At 43.7% G+C, this 23,329-nt stretch overlaps 1 protein-coding gene across 1 annotated transcript in view; it reads left to right on the top strand.

The window, feature by feature from the left end:
- Positions 1-23,329, top strand: part of Myocd (myocardin) — a 90,374-nt gene that overhangs the window by 54,625 nt on the left and 12,420 nt on the right. Inside the window, exons 6-10 of the mRNA XM_005399343.2 lie at positions 6,156-6,331; positions 9,868-9,993; positions 14,601-14,845; positions 15,744-15,897; positions 22,385-23,317. Coding sequence (XP_005399400.1) covers positions 6,156-6,331; positions 9,868-9,993; positions 14,601-14,845; positions 15,744-15,897; positions 22,385-23,317 — 1,634 coding nt within the window. The remainder of the gene's footprint in view (positions 1-6,155; positions 6,332-9,867; positions 9,994-14,600; positions 14,846-15,743; positions 15,898-22,384; positions 23,318-23,329) is intronic.

The following is a 23,329-nucleotide window of genomic DNA, read 5'->3' as shown; positions in this document are numbered from 1 at the left end:
TCAACCCTGGTGATCAAGGGGGTGACAGATGTCACAGCCAGATTCCCTCACATCCAACCAACATGGTATATGCAAGTGATAATGCATGAGAACAGAGACTATGTCCTAGAGTTCAGCAGGGCCTTGTTCAGCTATGAGTGGGTCACTATTACAGAAATATTTGTGAGTTGTGGCACCACTGGTGGTTTCTTCTACCTTGTTATTAGAATATTTTCTTCACTTGACATGAACATCCTATAGTGCGTAGGAATCTTTGTATGTTCCAAATGCCTGACTTCTCCTTGAATGAAACAGAACCCGGTTGGGTATCCCAACTCTTCAAACAGTAGACAGATCCTGGTCTTTAGCTCCAGCGGACCAGGACCTCCTCCTAGCCTGTTCTCGTCTTGGCCTTGCCCTGGGCCAGTTCTCCTATGTGAGTCAGGTTTTTAACTACTTTTAAACACATTTTACCAATGATTATTTAAAACATATATCTCCTTTATTGAAGATAAATTAGCTCTTTTCATCACTATAACCTTTTAATAAAGAAGGCAACAGGTCAGACCCCAAGCCATAAAGAGGCCACCCATTTACAGCTATCACTCATGTTTCTAAAGACTGGACATTAATCTGTGATCATCTGCATCTCCCAGGCTTCAACTTTGCACCGGAGCCTCCTGTTTACTAAGGATCCAGTCAGTGTGCAGACGCTCTGGAAGTCTTGACGCTGATCATTCATTTTAAAGGCAGACATATAATAACCATGGCTCTAAGCTGGATGGTAGGATATCTTGCTTTGGCACAAAAATGAGAAAGTTTGCCTTAGTACAACTTCTCAGGGACAAAATCCATCATTTCACAATGAGAAATCACTTCCAGAGTACTAGTGATCCTTGGGGGTAGGAAGCACACCAAGGCAGATGTGCCAGGTACCTTTCTGAAGAGAAGTTCTGGGAGATAGGCATGAGATTGGAAAATCCAGGAGCCAGTAGCTTTGGGCATGTGGGAGTCTCGGGAGGAAAGGGTGAGCGCAGAGCAGAAGGCAGCCTTGACTCTGCTCGTGTCCTCTGGTGAAGCAAAAGGCTTTGGTCTTGTTGATATAATTTCGGCATCCCTGGGAGGAGGGCAGAGCACGCACACAGAGGAACTAGAACTAGGGAGAAGTCTCTGGACACCTGAGGAACTGGGAAGGGCTAAGTACTGTCCTCTGAAAAAGAGAGGCAGGGCTAAGGATCCTTATCGTTTGCTCCTAGAGATGTAACCTCAAGAGCTGAGGTGGAATAAATATTTACTCTGGTCTTCTGTTTTCTTGACTTGGGAAGTCTTAGGGTTAAGTCAAAAAACTCACGGCAAATACCTCAAGTGCCAGTGATCTGAGAGAAAGAAGTCCTTGTTCATCCAAATGCCTACTAACATGCATTTCCATCACATGAGCAGGAAGTTCCAACTTTGGGAGGAGTGCTAGGTCTGTTAAGGTATTTCTAAGGAAAAGCCACATATAGACCTAATTTCACATGCCTGGCATTCTCTCTCAGGAAAGAAAAGGGACCTGTTCCAGTCCCTTTCCAAAGGATCTCAGGGTGGTCTGTCCATACCTTAAAATAGCTCTCATGTTGTGCCCTGGGCTAACTTGGAAGCAGATAAGCAAGGAGGTGTAGTTTCACCTTCCACTTCACACTTTCCAGCCCCTAGTATGGGTCCAAGCAGAAAGGTAACCGGGGTGCAATTATCTCACCTGAATCTTGGAAGTTTAAACTTTTTGCAGAGCAAAGTGCAATTGACTCATTCAACTAATCATTTCCAAGCAGGAGAAGGAGAAAGCTCAGAGTCGCCAGCCCAAGATTCCCCCCAGCCAGTGCCCAGAGCCAGCCCTGCAGGCATAGCTGGATGATGAAGTCAGGGCTTCCCAAAGCAGGTCCTCGTCATCACAGCGGCAACTGCAGGGACGATATCCAGCACTCTGCTCTCCAGCTGCTCCCAGCCAGCCCTGCACTGTGAGAGATTGGAGCAGAGGCTCAGGGTCACAACACCAGTGATAGACTTGCTTGTTCCAGAGGATGTCAGATAAGGTGACCTTTGTCCCTCTCCTCTTGAGCCTGGCTTGAACCAGGAAAGAGAGGGAATAATGTAGCCATATTTCCAACCACACTCCTGCTACTTTGGGGAAGCTCAATCTGGTCTTTGTTTTCCCAGAATGAACATCTCAAGACAAACTAGTTTTTCTGACTCTGGAGTCCTGCTGACCTTTGCAAAGCTGACCACAGAATAAACTGCATCCCGGGTGGTCTTTTTATTTTTGATAATGTTAAACTTGAGACCAACAGATGCTCCTAACAGAAACAAAAACAAAAATAATAGCAGCTAGAAATGATTGAACACATACTCACCAAGGCCTTGGCTCAAAACTTCGTGTATTTTATATTTGAAACCCTGAGCAGCAGTTGCTAGTATTAGTATTAGTATTTCCATTTTATGAATGGGGAAACTGAGGTTCTGAGGGGTTAAATAAGTTGCCAGCAGTCATGCTATCACTGACATGGTAGAACCAAAGGGGAGAAAAGCCAGGTGTGTCTGAAAGTCTTTATGGACCATCCTGAAAAACTACATCAATCATCAGGGGCTCTGCCACCATTGCAGTTCTTGTTATCAACAGGACCTGAATGATGTGTGCTATTGTGGGCCCCCTGCCCTTTCCCTCCTTTTCTGCCCTGGCAGAGGCCCATCCACACACTCCTAACCCAGAAGGAGCAGGGTCTATCCAGACCCATGTTGGGGGACAGCCTAAGCAACCCTGGGGCCTTGACGCTCATCTTGTTCGTGCACTGGGTGTAGAACACTACCTTATCTTTGGTTGTACATACTCACGCCCTCCTTACTGCATTGATTTAAGCCGGGAGTGGCTCTGAATTGTTGACGTCACTTGATAAAGTGGACTCTTTGGGGTCACATCTCTCCAGGGATTGGTTCTTTGCATAATTCTCTCCCCTGGGTGGGAGAATTTCTTCCTCACCCAGCCCACCCCAATCCTACAAAATGCCTTTTTTGCTTCTTACCATCACACGCTCACATTCTGTCCCTCGAATCCCAAAAACTCAAGGAAAAGATTTTGTGGCATTATAGAGATGTCCTGAGCACATGATGTGTGCTGATGTAGGTCACTCTCTCTGCTTCTCCTGCCCTCCGTGGCTCCAATCAACCAAGTAGGTTGACCAGTGTTTCCATAGCAACAGGTAACTCCACCTGAAGGCAGGCAGAGAGGTCCCTGTTTTGTCACCTCCCTCTGCAGGGTGGCTTTAAATTCAGAGCCTCTCATGGCTGAGAATTCAGTCTCAGTTCAATTCCTACAGAATGGACCTGATAAGAATGGACCTTACCGTTGTCCTGGTCTACAAAACGGAGATGAGAGAACTTGCTTCTTCTCTAACTTCCTAAACTACTCCTGGGTCCTACAAAAGTTGACTATCTTTGTTTTTAAGGCCACTACTAGGCCACCTGTTATTTGTGTCATTTGCTCCCTCTCCCTTAACACAATTAAAGTACGGTTGTCCAGAAATTAGAGGAGAAATCATTCCCTCTCCTTTCTGTTGAATATTTCTACCCACGTGTTAGAATACAGAACAAATTTGCAACTTGATTTATTCCCCAAGTTTGTACACATTTGAAATGTAACGTGTTGCTGGAGTTGGGTGACAGTCCTTCAAAGGCAGTGTCAGACCACACATTCAAGTCTCGCCCCACTTACATGGAAGGAAATGGGAAGGGATACAAGACAGCGATGCTCTCAGGCAGTATCCTGTTGGGCAGAGAAGACCAGCTGCCTGGAAGGGCTCACAGGATCTCGTATGGGATTCTCTGCAACTGTGAACAGTGTTAGCTCATTCGGTGTTAAGCTCAGAGGCTAAGTAGATCTCAGTGAGGTGCTTAATGCCCACCCATGTACCCCCTGCCTTCCCGACCCTCCATCATACATGCCAACCTTTTAAGGGGCAAAGTCTTTAATCCCACAAACAAATAGGGATTTAAACTATAAAGGAAAAAATAGTCTCTAAGGTAAAGGGATTTCTGGATTGAGTTGACAATAGACATATATTTATGGAAGCAATTTGAAGGACCTTCCCTAGGCAATTTCAGGCAAATGATCTTCAAAAGGAAAATACTGCATACAGTCATTCACATTACACAAAAATGACATGTAGAGGCTGTTTTCAGAGCCTAGATTTAGCTAGGAAATGAAAAAGGAACAGAGTGCAAAAGAGGGAGAGACCCCTATCTCAAAGAAAATGTTAGCATTTGTCAAGTATCCAATGAAATCTCCTTGTTCTCATATGAATAGATTTCAGGTACAATTGTGAGAAAGTGTTAATATTTATTTATTTCAAGTTTTGTATAAATAGATGTTTCTATTCTGTATACTCATCTATTATTTTAGATTTTTTTTACAGTTGAAAAACATTCAATGACAAATTGAAAATATTAAGCTCCTTTTAGTACAGTGGAATACTGGTCAAGCATTCTTTATAAATGGGGAAGATCTCTGTTCTCGTGTGGAAATATCTTCAAGAAGTATGACAGAATGAAAAAAAAGTAGTCCTTTCCTTTCTTTTCCTTTCTTCTCCTTTTCTTCTCTTCTTTTCTTTCCTTTTTGTGGTGCTAGCAATTAAACCCAGGGCTTCAGACATACACTCTACCACTGAGCTAAGCCCACAGTTCATGCCCTGAATCACACTTCCTGTGTGGAATGCTTTTTAAATGTGAGTATGTATGTCCTGCTATACACATTGAGTTAAATCGAGAAGAGACAACACATTAACAGAAGGTGTATTATATACATTAAGCTTTTTGTGCAATATGAATGTTTATGACAAGCATAATTAGTTTTATAATCATAGCAAAGCAATCATGACTTTTCTAAAGGACGTGTGGAGCCAAAGCCTGGTGTCCAAGCCCCCCCAGGTTAGCGGGCTGTCCATGGGACCAATAACTGTGTTTCCATTTGCCCTGTCTTCACCTACCTCTTTCCTGATTGGCCCCTCGGATGTTTGCATGAGGGTCCATGACAGATGCCAGCAGTGGCAGCGATGACAGGCCCAGTGCTACATTTGTTCCATTACTTCCAGCTCCTCGTTGACTTTCCAGTCACCATGGTGAGAGCTCCTTTCCCTTATCTGCACCAAGCAAAGAGTCAAAAGTCCTTGTGAGCATGATTGTCGAATGCCGGGCTGGAAAACTTCCTGATAATACTTAAATTCCTTCTAAAGAGTAGTGCTTGGAATCGGATCGGGAGAGCTGTGTGGCTTCAGCACAGTATGTGCTGTGCAGCTGGACACTAAAGCAGAGGAAAGTTGGAAATACAAAATGTAAAGGACACATAAGGATGTCACAACCGTCCCATCACCTCTGTCCCCATGACAATTATCTGCCACCCTAGAAAGACTATGCAGGGAATTGAGGAGGAGTCTGATCGGGAGCCGTTAAGGACTAGCAAAGCAGAAATAAACTTACAAGGAATATGAATAAAATCTAAATAATAAAAAATAAGAATCAGTGTGAAGTTTCTGAGACACATTTATAGCTCGTATAAACAGGCTTTTGTTGAATGGCTCTTTGGGACACTACAGTGACATTTGCTAGTTCTGACATTTAGGAATTTAAACTTAGAGGCTGGCTGGGCTTATCCTTATTACCAAGCTAAACATTCTGTGCTGTGTGTCCTGCTTTATGTTTGAAGATGATGTAAATGACATGCTGTCATCGCAGTTCTGTCTATCATCTACAAACCTGAGGGGATGACGGTCATTTCCTCTGTCGTCTGTGCACCCTCATCCGCTTTGCCCTCTCTCTCCTTTACCTGACCAATTTGGTTTCAAAAAGATGTGGGTTCCTCTAGAAAATGGGCAGAAAATGCAAGTGCCTCACAATAACGTGTCACAAATGCTGATCAGCCTTCAATATATCACTCACTTTTCTCTGCCAAACAGAGCACCCTCCTGAACACAAGTTTTCATGTGGGGAACCTAATAATTTAAAGTATATATTCCCTCCTGCCTGTACTTAGAATAAATCTGGGGAGAGAAATGTGTGCTCCTCCCAAGGATTACGCATAGTGGCGCCTGTAAAACAGCCCTTCCATCCCCCTAAACCACTGATGCAGGTCTCTGGCTTTACTTCCCCAGGCACTCAGGTGAGTTTCCCCAAGTCAGAGGATGCGTTTGCCTTTGAAGAGGACAGCAGCAGCGATGGGCTTTCCCCAGATCAGACACGGAGCGAAGACCCCCACAGCTCAGTGGGGTCTCCCCCAGATGCTAAAGCCAGCGAGGCCTCTGTGGCAGGCTCTCTGGGAACAATCCAGGTATGAAAACCTCTCAGCTTTGTCATCTTTATTGTCTTAAGATTAACACTGCTATAGCTGGTTTTGCTCAAAAACCTCGGCATTTGTTATCTCTCTCTCTCTCTCTCTCTCTCTCTCTCTCTCTCTCTCTCTCTCTCTCTCTCTCTCTCTCTCTCTTCTCTCTCTCTGTCCTCTGTTTTTGTTTCTTTTTTCTGTACTAGGGATTGAACCCAGGGCCTTCATGCTGAGCTACACCTCCAGCCTTCTTTCTCTTGTACTTTTGAAGCAGACTAAGTTACCCAAGCTGGACTTGAACTAAACTTGTGACCCTTCTGTCTCCTTCTCCATGCAAGCTGAGAGCAGGGCTGTCTCTTGATGACACATCAGCTTAATGTCTTTTCTTCCTCTGTTCAGCCAGGGAATCTGTGTGTCACAACAAAAACCTCCAGAAAACACAGAAAGAGAACTCTCAGAACTATGCCATTTGATTTATCTTTTGAGTATCTACTCTGCCAAGCAGATGCCTTTTATGTCCATTGTTATGGATGGGGTAACTGAGGCTCCATGAGATTGGTTAATTCACCACCAATGTCCTGGCTCAACATGTTGAAGGACTGATTTCAAAGTCCACAGTTTTCCCCACTGAGGAGTCGTTCTAAGGTTTTCAGGTAATAGGGAAAAGGAAGTACTGACTGTACAGAGCAGATGTCCAGCCCATACCAGGGGTGTGACTACCACCCCACTACAAAATCAATGGCCACCGCTCATCCAAGCAGAGCTGCCTCCTCTTTCTGGACACATGCACAAACCTTCAATGTCTATTTAAATGTTCACTTGTATCACATATTGAATGTAAACTGGAACACATACTGAAAATACTCCTACAGCACATTTATAAAGAACAATGATTTATAATGAACTCCAATAGCAGCTGTCATGACACTCGCTCTGGGCCAGAGGGAGGGCAGCACTTTCAAGAACCTTCTCATTTGATACCACAGTCCCCTCCAGGCCAGTGTCACCCATGTCCATTCTGACAAAGGAGAGGCTAAAGCTCCCTGAGGCTGAGTGACAATGTGATCTGTGGGGTCACAGCATAATGACAGCAATAGCTGGAGAATCCACCTCCAGGAGCTCCAAACAGACTTGGTGAGATTCTCCTCAGCTTAGCAGGAAGGTATTCATGAGGCCCCTGAAAGATGTTGTGGAGGACGCAGCCTTATATGAGCGGATGGGAAATCTACTACAGTGGACACAAAGTGTGGAAATGCTTCCGGCCCTGTTTCTACCGGGTACCAACTCTGAGAGGACCCCCAGACTATCTCCTTCCTTTTTAGAAGAGTTTACTGCTGAGTGGTCCTTCTCCAAAATGCTTGGACCAGAAGTGTTTCTGATTTGGAATTTTTCTCAACTTATAGAATATTTGCATATATACATCGTGAAGTACTTTGGGAATGGGACCCAAGTCTAAGCACAAAATTCATCTACATCTTATATACTTTACACACATAGCCTGAAGGTAATTTTATAGAATATTTTTGATAATTGTATACATATAAAAGTTTCATTGTATAGAATTTTATACTTGTGGCATCATTTGCATAGCCTCAAAAAGTTTCAGCTATTAGAGCATCTCTGATTTTGGAATTTTGGATTAAGGATGCCCAGGCTATATTTAATCCCCCCACACACACACACTGGAAAACACCATACAGATATTGGGGTAATTACAACACTCATTAGCCAGAGCCCCGTTTCCCGAAACCAGGGTAGGCACTGGTCATTGTTATTCCTACCTTCACTTTATCAGAACAAACTTAAAGCTGCCAAGAAAGAGATGTGGACTGGGAGGGAAAGGGGAGACATAAGAGGCATTTATTGTGCAAGAGTTTAAAATCAAAGCATTCTTCCTTTCACTGAATGCCGCAGCTGGTCTTTGCAGCCAGCCCCTTTGATAACATCAAACAGTCGATCAGACCATTTGCACGTATTATTCTGACAGTAAATTCTTCAGCTTCTGACTTTAATATGGTTTAAAGAGACAAGGAGTTCCTTTCTGCTTAATGCTATGAGAAGGGAAGGAGAGAGCAAACACCAAACAATGCTGGGAAAAATGCAAAAATCATTTTATGTCCTTTCACCCTGCAGCTGAGTTTGACAGATGAGGACACTGAGATTGTGGCAGAAAAGAATCCCACAGGCTTGTGACAGGTTCCGGGGCTCAGAGAAAAGCTGAGAATCTCAGTCCCGAACTCCAGGGGGAGATCCTGAGCAGCCCCTGCCCCTGGGTGTCAGACTCACAGCATAGGAATGTGGGAGAAGAAGGGAAGATCATTATTCCTTTTTTGGAGTCTTCAACAGGCAGAAATATCCCACTTATAAAGGTTTACATGGCCTTACACACACATACAAAAACACACACACACCTGTACATAATATACACATACACATATAGCCAACACACACACACATACACATACAAATGTATTTACTTGTGCATGCATGCACACACACATACCGATATTCAGACATGTGCTCATACTTGCTCGTACATACATATACATTTATCCACACATATATCGACATATACATGGAGACATGGACATATATATCTGTGCACAAAGGTAAATATTTATAAACATACATGATGCACATATACATACACACAAACATGCAAAAATATGCTCTTAGAACATCATACTTACTCTTATACATACACACGTGCCAAATGCCAACATGTGTATATACACAGGAAAACATGTGTATATATGCACAGACACACATGGGCATATATGCACACATCCATGTATACCCAACACATACAGACATCCACATATACAAATGTGCATATATATAATCAGGCACATACATACATATATACACAGTCAGGTATATATTCATACATATACACATATAAATACACCTACACAGACATGTATCCATAAACACACATGTGCACACACACATATACACTATCCCTCCAATTACTAACATGTTTTTCCTCCACTTTGCTTATTATTCCATTTTTTTCTAAAAGTCCTACATCCATTCTTCCCTATTTCTTTGTCAGTCTCATTAAGTCCAGCAGGTGTACCTTGTCACAGACAAGAAAAACCCTTCTATGGGTGACATGTCCCAGAACAGGCCAGTCGAATACCATTCAGAATCATTAAGAATAAAAGTTGTGTGGTGTATGCCCATAATCCCAGCTATTTGGGAAGCTGAGACAGGAGGCTCCTGAGTTCAAGGCCACCCTAGACAACTTAGCAGTTTAGCAAGATCTTGTCTCAAAAATAAAAAAAAATAAAAAGAAGCTAGGGATGCAGCTCAGCTCTCAGTACCATAAAATAAAAAGAATGCCCCTATCTGCATCAAAAGTATCCTCAATCGGGTGACAAATTTGGTGTTACCCTCCTGGAAAGAGGAGACTGCTGTGTGCTTACATGGATGAGAAGCTGGGATACGGGGTCAAAGCTATGTATAGTGCTCTACTTTAGCATCTCTGTGTCCACAGGTTTCATTCCTATATCCTAACAATGCTAAAATTTGGATTTCAGGATCTTTCTTCTGGCTCAGAAAATGACAAGAATGACTCAGCCTCCCAGTCCAGCCACCAGTCAGACCCAGGGAAGCAGGGCCTCGGCCCGCTCAGTGCCTCTCTGCCTGTACATGCTGCCGTGAAGGTATGGATGGGCCAGGCCCAAACTCCTGCCTGGGCCCCAGGCCTGAGACCCAGCTTGAAGCAGAGCTTTCCCAGTCAGGTCTGAGAACTCACACGAGCCCATGTGTAGGTTCAGGATGTCCCAAAGTGAGCGCTGAGAATGGACAGACCATCGGCGGGTGCGAGTAAGACCCTGTTAATCCGAGGGGCACAGCATTCATTTTCCGTGCAGCAGGGGGGCCTGCGTGCTGTGTTGTGTTTCTTTGGGGCCACAGATCCGCCAGCTCATTCCTGACTCAGAGAGTGCATGAGCTCACCTTTGAGGTAGACACGGCTGATTGCAATGCACACAGAACTCACAAGTGTCAGAAGACAGGTATAGGGCAACTAAATTTTATACAATGACAACAGTTCCAAAGACTTTGCATAATGTCAAAGCTGTGTCCTTCCAGCCAGACTTCCTAAGGAAATAAACACAAGGAAAAAGAGGTTTTTTTCACAGTAGACAAATAGCTGTAATGATTATATTTCTTGTTTCACTTTCTCAGCATTATACCTAAAATTTACAGATAGTTCTCTCCTCAAGTCACTGTCTGTCTGGTGGTGATTTGGCCTTCTTCACGTTTTATACTAAATAAACTCTACATAATTTGGGAGCATGTTTTCTTAGCACTAGTGGAATCACTTAGTGCAGGTTGTGCTGACTCTTAGGGGATTCTTTAAAAAGGAAAAAGAAGGCTGTAAATTATGGTAGGAGTCAATGATAAAGTAGCAGTTTTATGTTCTGAATGGATGGTAGGTATTTCAGTTTCCCAATAAAGTTCTCCCAACAAACCACAGTGGTATGAACTCAGCTTACAGTTCACTCAGCTGGCTCAGCAGCTTTGAAGTCATGGGACTATTGATGACTTTTTTGTATTGCAGGGGGAGGAGGAAGAGTTGACTCACTTTATTTCTAATGCTGTGTGTAAGAGAAATGTTATTAACATTTCTATCAGAATATTTACACTTCACACAATTTGAATTGGCAAAGTTGTCAACCTCAGGGTGCTAAGGTATGACAGGAGCCCACGGGAAGGGTAGAGTGGCATTGGCACTGCAGCCCCGCTGGCCCAGGAGAATACATATATCCTGACTGATCAATGCCTGAGCATCCTTGTTGTTAAAGAGTCACTTTAGGTTAAGAAGATACTAGAGGGCTTGTCTAAGAAGGAGGCAGCCAAGCTAGAATAAGACATCTCTACCGCTCTGACTTGATGAGATTGTGTGAGACCAGTGAGAAAATGCATGCAATCACTCTTTTCTGGAACTGCAAAATGTCTGTGTAAGAGAAAGGTCTTCCACAATGTCTCAGAGGGTGCTCTTCATGTTGAGCAAAGGATGGTTCCTACCTCAAGGAGACCACAATCTAGTTGGCTTACCAGGGCTAAAATGAACCCAAGTGGTATCTTTTCCAAGTGAGAAAGACGTGATAGACACTTCTGGGAGGTATAAATTCCCAACTAGTACACAGAAGTTTCTCCACATCAGTCATTAAGGAAATAAAAGTTAAAGCCACAATGAAACGCCATTTCATTGCATTAAGATGACTTTCATAAAAGATATGGAAAATAGTCAGTGTTGATGAAGATGCAGAGAAATTAAAATTCTTATACACTGTTGGTAAGATTATAAAATGGTGCAGCTCTGAGTAAAACCATTCAACACTTCCTCTGTAAAATAAAACAAGATTTACCCCCTGAGCCAGCAACTCCATTCCGAGCTATACATCCGCAAAGAGTTGAAAGTGAGTGTTAAAACAAAACGTTGTCCATGAACACTCATGGGGCACCATGTAATAGTCATAAGTTGGAACCAGCTCGGTGTCCATCAACCAGTGCATTATAGATAAAACATGATGCGGTCATATAACTGAATATTATTTGGCCATAAAAGGGAATGGAATATTAATAACTGCAGCCACATGAGTGAAACCTGAAAACATTATGCTGAGCACAAGAAGCCAGACACAGAAGGCCACATATTGTCAGATTCCATTTAAATAAAATACCCAGAGCAGGCAGATTTATCAAGACCTAAAACACATTAGAGATTGCCAGGGTCCAGAGGAAGGGGAGTGGACAGTGACTACTTTATAGGTAAGAGCTCTTTTTGAAGTGATGAAAATGTTCTGGAACTAGGCAGAGGAGGCAGAGGTGATGTCTGTACAGTGACTTGTATTTTACCACAATAAAAGGGAGGCCCTTCCTCAGACATCCACGACCCGGTCAGGGCCAACGGTCCAGGGAAAAGAATGGGGGTGGAGCTCAGGCTCGCTTGTGCCCTCCTCAGGGCAGACACGGGTGTGTCCATTCTCTAGCAGGCTCCGAATAGCACCTGGGGCGTGTGGATGGGCGTATTCCTGTGAGTCACAGAGGGCTCTCAGTGAGCTAGGACTCGGGCCTTCCTGGGAAGTCAAACGGCCGGCCAGCAGAGGAATTCGCAGATGGCAGGCAATTGCCAGGAAAAGAGGCAGGAAAGGACAGACTTGGCAGGCTGGTGAACTGCCTTTCTTGGCAGTGTACAGAACTTAGGCTTCGTCTTGCAGGACAGAATCGGCACGTTGATTGTAGGCTGCTGGGGTAGTGTGTGATTTGGAAAGCCGTGTGTGTGTGTGTGTGTGTGTGTGTGTGTGTGTGTGTGTGTGTGTGAGAGAGAGAGAGAGAGAGAGATGCGTTTGAATCGGCATGGCTTTAGGGAGTCATGCACTTTCCAGCCACACAACTCCTTTTACCTTACACTGACCCGGTTCACCCAGCGGTGCCCAGCTCTTTAAACTCTGTGGTGGGTTCACCTCCACCCATCTTTAGAAAGATAAACGTGCTCTACATCTACTAGCCATGCCACTGCAAAGAGAAAAACAAGTGCACACAGCCCTGGTATGCCCCGAATTACAAAGGGAAGGAAACTCTAAGTTCCACACACTGTCAAAGACAGTGGTCTGATTTCAGGCATTGCGGATGCTCGTAGTCCCCAAGTTAAGGCCACAGGAAGGAAAAAACAGCTCCTTGATCCCTGACTTGGCCGCACAGCTCCTGCTGCAGCCCCTCCTCCCCAGACAAGACTAACCCTAGGACAGGCGGGAACAGCAGCTGCACTGAGCGAGGCAGGGCAGGGGGCTACAGGAGGCTCCAAGGGCAGAAGGGGGTTCATTAGCGGGCCGTATACCGATTAGTAAGGAGGGAAGTATAAAGCCACCCAGCTTGCAGAAATACTTGTACTCGTTATTCATTAGTTTCTGGGAAGATGACTCTTTGAGAAAACAAAACAGCCTTCGGCGGTGGGGTGCGCTGAGTCAGAGAAGCGCCGACTGTAGCCTCCTTAGATAAGGTCACACTCAAAAGTGTATTTCATGCTTGAAACAAGGAGGCTGCGGAGTCAGAACCCGCCTACCGGCTATCCAGGCGCGCCCTCTCCTGGACGTTGCCGGTACCACACTGTCCCTCCAGAAATTCTTCACAGCTCTATAATCTTTAGTCATGATACCCATGTTCTCCATTACTACCTCCTATAAGGACGTCAGGATTTAACATTTTATTTAGCCGGGAGTGGTTGCGCATGCCTGAGATCCCAGCACCAGGGAGGCTGAGATAGGAGGATCATTGTGAGTTCAAGGCCAGCCTGAATCCCGTAGTGAAACCCTGTCTCAAAAAGACAAAAAATACACAAAATAAAATAAAATTTTATTTAACTGAAAATTGTATGTACCTATTGCTTCCTAATATATGGAGGCCTTTTGATTTCAGGAGCAAGTTATGGATAGCATTATCCTGGTGGTTGAGTACCTGTTATTATTTCAGTGTGATCTTTTATAGTCTTTATGTCAATCACGGCAATAAAAAGTAGATAACACTTTCCCCAACATGTAGGTGATGGGATCGACATATAGTAAATGTAAGGAACTGTACTACACTCAACAACTTGTCTCACCTTCTAAGCCTTTAACCCTTGACTTCCTTTACTGTGTCCAAATCATGCCCTATAATAGCTAGCTTCTGGGAAGCGTTCCAGTGGTCAGTTAATTCTTCCTATAGTAAGTAAAGAGTCATTATATCAACAGATGTCCTTTCCTGAGCAGAGAGAGTCTGGCAAGCTCAGGGGAGCATTGGGGGCAGTCCGTTCACTATTAACATAAAGCAACAAAGAACCACATTCTGCATTTTAAGAGATAACTTCTTCGTACGTCTTTAAAAAGTCTGTTTATTACATAAAAGTGATTACACATATACACAGGAAAGAACTCTCCTAGAAGTGTCTCCAAATTGGAACGCAAGGCTATCCGTTGATTTTAGGTGAGCAGGATGCTCTCATTGAAAGTTGCTTTCATCTCACTCCAGGAAGGAAAAACTCTAAGAGCAACTTCGAAGATTTAAGATTCCGAGGCTAGGGGGTGTCCTTCCAAGCTGATGCTTTTGCTGCAGATTTGCCCATGTGACGCATTAATGCAGTTACTCTTTGTGCACCCTGCCTTTGCTATGCTGTATTTCTGGGATTCCAGAATGTCCATTAGAAAAAAACCTCGCCACAGTATGATGCTGTCGTTCTCCTCCACCACCTAAAGCATGTGACACTTCCTCATCCTCTTCACAGTCCAAGTCCTTGGGTGACAGTAAGAACCGCCACAAGAAACCCAAGGACCCCAAGCCAAAAGTAAAGAAGCTCAAGTATCACCAGTACATTCCCCCAGACCAGAAGGCAGAGAAGTCCCCGCCGCCCATGGACTCAGCCTACGCCCGGCTGCTCCAGCAGCAGCAGCTCTTCCTACAGCTCCAGATCCTCAGCCAGCAGCAGCAGCACCGGTTCAGCTACCCAGGGATGCACCAAGCACAACTCAAGTGAGTCAGGAGAATGAGGCAGTGGGTGAGGCAGAGGTGGGGACTGGCTTCTCTCTGGCTGAAGCTCGGGGGCCAGCATCTGGGACCCAGCAGTCTGTACATCACACCCTCATGTGGTATGCTTGGAATATGACTATTCAGAAACCAGGCATCCCTGTTCAAGACCCTAACAGTGAGATAAATCATGTCAATCAGTGCCCTTTGGGGGTCAAGAAAACATCATTGCCAGGTTGAACTGTGGAACATCTAAGAACACAATACAGGCTTTGCTCATGATCCCAGTATGCTTCTGCTCTGGGAAGCAACAGAGCTGAGTTGCTGAGTGACAGCTCCAAAGATTGACCCCACGTTCCACGTTGCTGCTTCCTTAATTTTTCTTTTCATTAGTACATGCTGGCGGTACATAATGATTACACTCACCCTGGGGAGTTGGGACGTGGACCTAACACACCGTAACTCCCTTTGCATCCCCTTCCCCTCCCCTCCCTCCCTTCAAATGATGATATCCTCACCTCTAAAGTTGGAATACTGGTTCTCTAACCTGTCGCTGGCCACCCTTGGGTCATGCTGACAATTATGATGAATCCTGGGCACAGTCTTGCTTCACCAGGCATGCTCAGTGCCCCGGTCCAGAACAGTGCATCATTAAACTATGGACGGACATGTACCCCCCTCAGCCAGTCTTACCACTCCTCCCTATCTCCCTAAAGCAAACCCTGAGGGTTTCTGCTACTCGCTATTTCGCCTGTGCCATTGCCCCTCCTCACTCTGCAGTCTTCTGCTGATTCACCCGCACTTTATCCTTGCAGGCAATTACTCTGTGATCAGATCCAGATCAGGTCCAAATGCAAGATGCCCCCGCGTATCCAATTGTGTTGTAAGTCTCTGTGTTTTTTAGAGAACCAAATGAACAGATGGGCAGAAATCCCAGCTCCTCTTCAACACCACTGGGCAACACTCCTCTGTCCCCTGTCAAAAGCAGTTTTCCTGGACAAACTGGCGTCTCTTCTCTCAAACCAGGCCCACTCCCACCTAACCTGGATGATCTCAAGGTACAAGTTCTGGCATGATTTTCGTTTCTTTTTAACAGATACAGCAATATGCTATATCAGCATCTTTGCTATGCAATTTCTTGCACTAAAATAAAAGCAGAAATGAGCAAACAGTCTGGGAGAGTCTCAAGGCTGTGACAGAATCAAGGCTGCAGTGGCCAATTGCCCACAAAGGACAAAGCCACAGGTCTCTAGCTCAGCTTCCTGGGCCATGATGCTTATGGACAGATAGTCTTTACATCTCTTAGCATCTTAGATTTCTCATTTGCACAAGTGGGTTATTTTAATAGTCAAATGGGATAGTACGTATGATAGAACTTAGCACAAAGTGTTAATGTACCATTTATAAAAGCCCCGGAATGCTGTAAAGCAGTGGGCAATTCCATGATGATAGTTTTGCTAATCTCTGGCAAAATGAGAAAAGTAAGAACCATGTAGTGTTTTTCATACACCTAAGTACCCCCCATGTATTTAACATTCATTGAAAGTACGCATTTCTTTACAAAGTTTTGAACTCTAAGTTATTCTATTAGAAAACTATGAAGGTAGTAGCAAGCAATTTAACACCTTGGGTAGGGTTGTGTTTGTTCCCCGGTATTAAAAAACGATCCTAGTCCTTACCAAACAAAATAAAATGTTGGTAACCCAATGTTTCTAATGTAATTTAAATTAATTTTCTGCTCTATTAAATTCTCAAATATGGGAACTTCTGTCCTAAAGCAGCACCTTTTTAAATGTTCCATGCACTCCAGCAGCTTATGCCAAATCGCAGACCACATGGATCTGATTTCAAAATGGCATTGTACTTTGAGTGGACCCTGGTGTGTTTCAAAGCAATCCATAGGAATAACATATTCATCCATCTATCCAATACTCATAGCAAAACTAAAAAACACAAATGTGACTTCTCCAGTGGGTGACCACAATTCAATTCCCAGTCCATTCTCTGCAATCACACTTGTTAACTTGGTTTCCACCCCACCTATTACTCTCCACAAATTGTCTTATAATTTTCCCCAAAAACTACATCCCTAAAGGCTCCTCTGCCTTCATTATGCCAAGCGTACGGCCCTTCCACCTTCCCAGCCCTCATACCCACTGCCATGGTATCTTAGGAAGGAGCACGGAGGGAGGAGTGAGATTATTTCAGATGAAAGGAGATTCCATGGCTGCAGAGTGTTAACACCCATAAATAAAATGTATCACAGTTCCTGATATTAAAAGTTCTCCTATTATTTCTTCCTGAATTAAAAATGCTTAGGTTTCATTAAGTTTGTTTCAATTTGGCATCCATATACCCAGAAAAAGATGCCAAATTTGTCATAACAATCTATGGAGCTGTGGGTCATCTACCCTGCACTCCCCAAATTGTATGTCATGGAGATCAAAGAAGTATTATGTTAAGGGAAGTAAGCCCCACACAAAGGAACGAATACCACATAGAGGAGGCCCTGGAGAGGCAAATTCATAGAGACAGGAAGTAGAACAGAAGCGACTGGGGCATGAGGCCCGAAAGGGCCCAAGGGAGTTGGTGTTTAGTGGTTATAGAGTCTAGGTGGAGATGAAGCAGAGCTCTGGAGACGGACGACGGTGCTACTGCACGATCGTGTGGCTGCACTTAATGCCACTGAGCTTGCACTCAAGTGTTTAAGTGGTCAACTTTAAGTAGTGTGGATTTTACCACAATAAAAAAAACTCACACTAGAACCATTCTATATAAATGTGTACCCTACAAGGGTAGTTTTATCACCCTGATTTTTAACATGAAACTAAAAATCAGAATCTTAAAGAGTTTAAATGACAGACAAGTTAACTAGTTTATAAATGGCAAAGGTGAAGCCTGAATGTAGCTGAATGATTTCAAATCCTTTACCTTGTCCTGAGAAACGAGAGGGAGAAAGGGAGAGAAACAGGCAGTGTCAGGGGCCAGGAGCCTCCTGAGTCCCAGGAGAGTCACCGCGCACAGACAGCGGGAGGTTAGAGGAAGCAGCTGTGAAGGGCAGCGGCAAGTATGCGCTGAGTGGCAGGTGGGAGCCCCTCAGCCCAGCGGCGTTGTCAGGGACGGAACAGTAGCTCTAGAGTTGTAAGTACCAAGAGAGTCAAAGCTAGAAAACTGTGGAGGGAGAGTGAAAGGAAGAGTCAGAGGGAAGGAAAGCGGTTAACAAGGGAACAGAGAAGGGCAATGAAGGGAGTACAAAGCCAGGCGTGCGCTGCAGGCCTGTAATCCCAGCTCCGCAGGATGCTGAAGCAGGAGGATCGCACGTCCAAGCCCAACCTGGGCAATGTAGTGACATTGTCACTAGCAGTTAGTGACTTAGCACTAGCAATTTAATGCAACCCTGTCTCAAAATAAAAAATGTAGAAGTCTTGGGACTTAGCTCAGTGATAGAGCACTTGCCTAGCATGTGCAAAGCCCAGAATCTAATATGCAGTACTGCAAAAAATATAGCTTAAAACATTAAATAAATAAATAAAAATGAGAGAAATATAGAGTGCAACTGCATTTGGGGAAAGAAATGATGAATATGTGAAGATAACCTCCCCCAAAAAGTAACTGGTGAGATAATGAAAGGTGTTTTCAAGAAGCAGGCACGTTTTGCCACATTAGAGTAAAAGGGAAGGAGCACAGAGAAAAGAAATTGATTTTTCATTAAAAATTTATTAATGGTTCTATCACAGTGGAATTTAGTTTTTGCCTCTTGTTTCTTAAAAAAAACTGCAGAGCAAGGGAGAGAGAGAAGGGGATAGAAAGTGTGAAAACCAGGAAAATGTATAATGGATATTAAAAGACAAAAGTTCACTTTTAAAGGTGTGATAATGCTAGTGTATGTATGCTTTTATGAGTTCTTTCTTAGAGATAGATGCCTAAAATCTGAAATTATATGATTTGCTTCAAAATAATCCGGGACAGGTCGGGGAAGAAACATGTTAGGGCATAAAAGAAGCACGATGGGGCATAGGCTGATAATTCTTGAAATTGATTGGTGAGTATATGAGGGTCATTATACTTTCCTGTGTTTGCTGACCAGCAATAAATTATTTTTAAAGTTTGAATGATTAAAGCACCACTGCATGTAGGACATACATGTACATAAACCTACCCAGCATAATATTCTGAAATTTAAGGTAAATTGAACTCAGCAAGTACTCATTTTATTTTAAAATATGACCTGCATTATTTAATAATATAACTTGAATTATTCAGTGCCAGAACAGATTCTAAAAATAAATGTAGAACTCATTAATTTTAAGTAATTCAAAATTAAAACAATAAGAAGTTGTCATCTTGCACTTTTGGAAACCATCAAATCTTTAAAAAATATTGGTAAAACATTACCAGGAAGACTATGGAGGAAATGCATTTTTATTGCTAGTGTAAGTTGATACAATCCTTTTCTGATAGTTTTTAGCTTATTATAAAATAACATCCACTCACAGTTGAAAATATGATAGTGTATAATAAAGTACATGTTTTAAAGGACAAGTCACAGAAAGTATGATAGATTAAAATTCCTTCTAGATTTAAAATTCATGTGAACATATATTTTTCACAATAACTATTTTAAATAATTATGTGTCTGTAAATTTCTGACATGCTTTCTTTTCTAACACGTCGTGAAGGTTTTCATGGCTTTTAATATTTAATCAAGGTTTTCTTTTTAATAGCAGCATATCTCTCCACCACCCAGTTAACATTTCACTTTTGGACATTTAACTAGCTGCCAAGTTTTTCTTAGGCAAGATATGATTTCAGTGACCATTGTACATACACTTCTCAATCTCTCTGATTATTTCTCCAGGCTAACTACAGAGGAATAAGATGCCTGAGCTGAAATATGTTAACATTTTTAGAAGTCCTTAATGCATATTACCAAATTTCTATCCCCAAATTTGCTTCAGTCTGTTCCCAGAAGCAGCATGTTGATGCAGAGCTACTTAATGGCTGATGTGCAGCGAGCCCCCTAGGCCTATGCTGAAATGCAGATCCCATTCTGCAGGCCTGGTGTCCAGACAGAGATACTGCATTTTTAACTGGCTCTGAGATATTGTTCACATGCCTGGTCCCTGGACGATACTTTGAGTAGGATGGTAATAAAGACCTCTCTCTTTTTAATATCTGTATTTATTTGAGGGGCCACTTCAGTAACACAAAGGGTAATTACTCATTTTTTATTTGACAATTTGATGAATATAAATATATGTACATATTTGTTTTATTTGCATTTCTTGAATTGCTAATGATATACGTACATTACTGGCCATTATTTACTTTTTTTTTTTTTTTTTGCTTATGGAAAGCTAGATTATACCTCTTATCTGTTTCATATTGTCAATTTTTTTTATTTTTTTTTTAATTATTAAGCAAACTCGATGCATTGAACTTTTTAACATTTTATTATTTGTGTGGCAGTTATTTTTTCCAAGATTGTTGTTTGGATTTGTATTTTGTTTATGGTTTCTTGACCTACAGATGTTTTAAATTTTGGTTGTCAGCATTTTATTACTATTTCATTTGCTGGGGCTGGGGATTTAGCTCAGCGGCAAAGCGCCTGCCTGGCAAGCGCAAGGTCATGAGTTCAGTTTCCGGTACCAGAGAAAAACAAAAACAACAACAACAAAAAAAACTATTTCATTTGCTTTTATATTCAAAAGATCTTTAAAAAGCTGAGAATGTTTCCCTAAATATTCTTCTGCTTTATACAATTATTGATTCAGTACATTTCCTGTTTTAATAACAATTAATAATTTAATAATTTAACAATTTAATAATTGATTCAGTACATTTCCTGTTTTAATAACAAAACCAATATGTTTATGTGGAACATTTAGAAAATACAGGTAATGAAAGCCATTGTTAACATCTTAGCATTTATCTGTCCAGATTTTCCATATGCAACCCTAGGTTTAAATATACACATGCATATTGTTTATGTAACTTGTTTAAAAAACAGAATCAATTCAAACTTTCTTTCATTTTGTATTATACCATTATCCAGTGTCAGCAATTATTTAATAGATCTGTAATATCTCATCATTTCGTGCTTGGTCATTTATTTGACCAATTCTCATATTGGTGTACATTTCATAATTTGTAATTTACAAACATTATAAAATGTAAAGAGGAACTACTTACATCTGAATCAATATAATAATAGACTCAGATTATTATAATAATAATAATAATAAGATCATACATTGTGCAACCACATTCCAGGCTCTACACCAAGTGCCTTACAAATTTCAAACCATTTGTCACAGAAGGGGCTGGGGATTTAGCTCAGCGGCAAAAGCGCCTGCCTGGCAAGCGCAAGGTTGTGAGTTCGGTTCCCGGTACCGGAGAAAAACCAAAAGAAAAACAAACAAACCATTTGTCACAGAAACACGGAGGTAGGTAACATCATCCTATTTCACAGAACAGGAACAGATGACCACTGAAGCTAGGAATAGGCAGGCCCAGGGTTTGCACCAAAGCCTATCACCACATTCTCTCTCAGTATATGACTATCTTTCAGCCAGTCATTAAAATTAAGACATAAATTTTAGTGGGGAGCTGTGACTTTCCAAGTCTGCTCTAGGGACCAGCAGCATTACATTCCCTGGGAACTTGTTGGAAATTCAAATTCTCTATCCCCTCCCCAGGCTGACTGACCCTCAACTGCAGGGTGGGGCCTGTAGCATGTGCTGTCCTAAACCCTCAGGTGCGCGCTCAGGTTTGAGAAAGAGCACGGTGGGAAGACGCTTCACCCCGGAAGCCAGAAACCCTACAGGGACCTGCTGTGCTTAGAGACCACTGTTGGAGGGCTTGGGTCCAAACTCAGGCAGAGACCAGCTTCCTTATCTATGAAAAAGGACGTGGTACCAAGAAGGGGCTTGAAGGACAGTAAAGGAGGATACTTCTACCTTTTATTTGACATCTCTATGACCCTAAGGCCATGAGCGCATGGTACAGATGTCCCCCTTACAATGGCTCCTCTCTTGGGCTTCAGCTTTATAAGGGGAATGAAAATGATATGCATTCAGTAGAAATTACGTTTCAAATTTTGAATTTGATCGTCTCCTGGGCTGGCAACCTGCTGTCCGGCCCTCTCTCAGAATGCCAGGCAGCAGCAGGGGTTGTGGCTCCCGGCCAGCCCTGTGATTGTGAGAACAAACCGATGCTCTCCGGCATATTGAGTTGCTAAGCCAGGGTGCTGGGAGGCCTAGGCGTACTGAATGGTTTTTCAACTTAGGATGCGCCCAGTGTTTGATGGGCTTATCAAAACCCAGCCCCACAGTAAGTCAAGGAGCATCTGCATGTGATAAAAGTACAAAAGAATCGTTGGAATTGTGCAAAACTGATTCAGGGGTAAGAGAAGAAACTGAAAACAAGTAAAAATGGGAAATGGGTGCTGTAAACTCCCACGTGTGATATTTTCAAGCTAATTTAACAATAAATATATGTTTAAAATACTGTCATTTGAGACACACAACATCCTGCTTCCTTTAGGTCTCTGAATTAAGACAACAGCTTCGAATACGGGGCTTGCCCGTGTCAGGCACGAAGACAGCTCTCATGGACCGGCTTCGGCCCTTCCAGGACTGTTCTGGCAACCCTGTGCCCAACTTCGGGGACATCACAACTGTCACCTTTCCCGTTACTCCCAACACTCTGCCCAGTTATCAGTCCCCGCCTTCCACCAGCGCCTTATCCAACGGCTTGTACCACTTCGGCAGCACCAGCTCCAGCCCCCCGATCTCCCCTGCCTCGTCTGACCTGTCAGTGGCCGGGTCCCTGCCTGACACCTTCAATGAGGCGTCCCCGTCCTTCGGCCTGCACCCGTCCCCGGTGCATGTCTGCGCCGAGGAGAGTCACGTGAGCAGCCTGAATGGGGGCTCGGGCCCTCCCGAGCTGGACGGGCTGGACTCCGAGAAGGACAAGATGCTGGTGGAGAAGCAGAAGGTGATCAACGAGCTCACCTGGAAACTGCAGCAGGAGCAGCGGCAGGTGGAGGAGCTGAGGATGCAGCTGCAGAAACAGAAGAGCAGTAACTGCGCCGAGAAGAAGCCGCTGCCGTTCCTGACGGCCCCCATCAAGCAGGAGGAGGCCGCCTCCAGCTGCCCGTTCACCTCGCAGCAGATACACGCCAAGTCACAGAGCCACAGCCCTGAGAGTCAGCCACAGGCCCGCGAAGCTGCTCACCTCCTGCCGCTCGGCAGCGCCCCGTGTGCGGAGTCCTCGGGTCCAACCAGCGTGCTTCCCTCCACGTTTCTCAGCCCCCAGTGCTCCCCGCAGCACTCGCCCCTCGGAGCTGTGAAGAGCCCGCAACACATCAGTCTGCCCCCCTCGCCCAACAGCCACTACTTCCTGCCTTCGTCCTCCGGGGCTCCGGGAGAAGGACACAAGGTGCCCTCGCCCAGCAGCCAGGTGTGCGCCACGCAGGTAAGAACACCT

This window comes from Chinchilla lanigera, unplaced genomic scaffold, assembly GCF_000276665.1.
Source record: "Chinchilla lanigera isolate Chin_1 unplaced genomic scaffold, ChiLan1.0 scaffold00066, whole genome shotgun sequence".
NCBI classification, from domain to species: Eukaryota; Metazoa; Chordata; class Mammalia; order Rodentia; family Chinchillidae; genus Chinchilla; species Chinchilla lanigera.
This window is presented reverse-complemented; position numbering and strand designations above follow the sequence as displayed.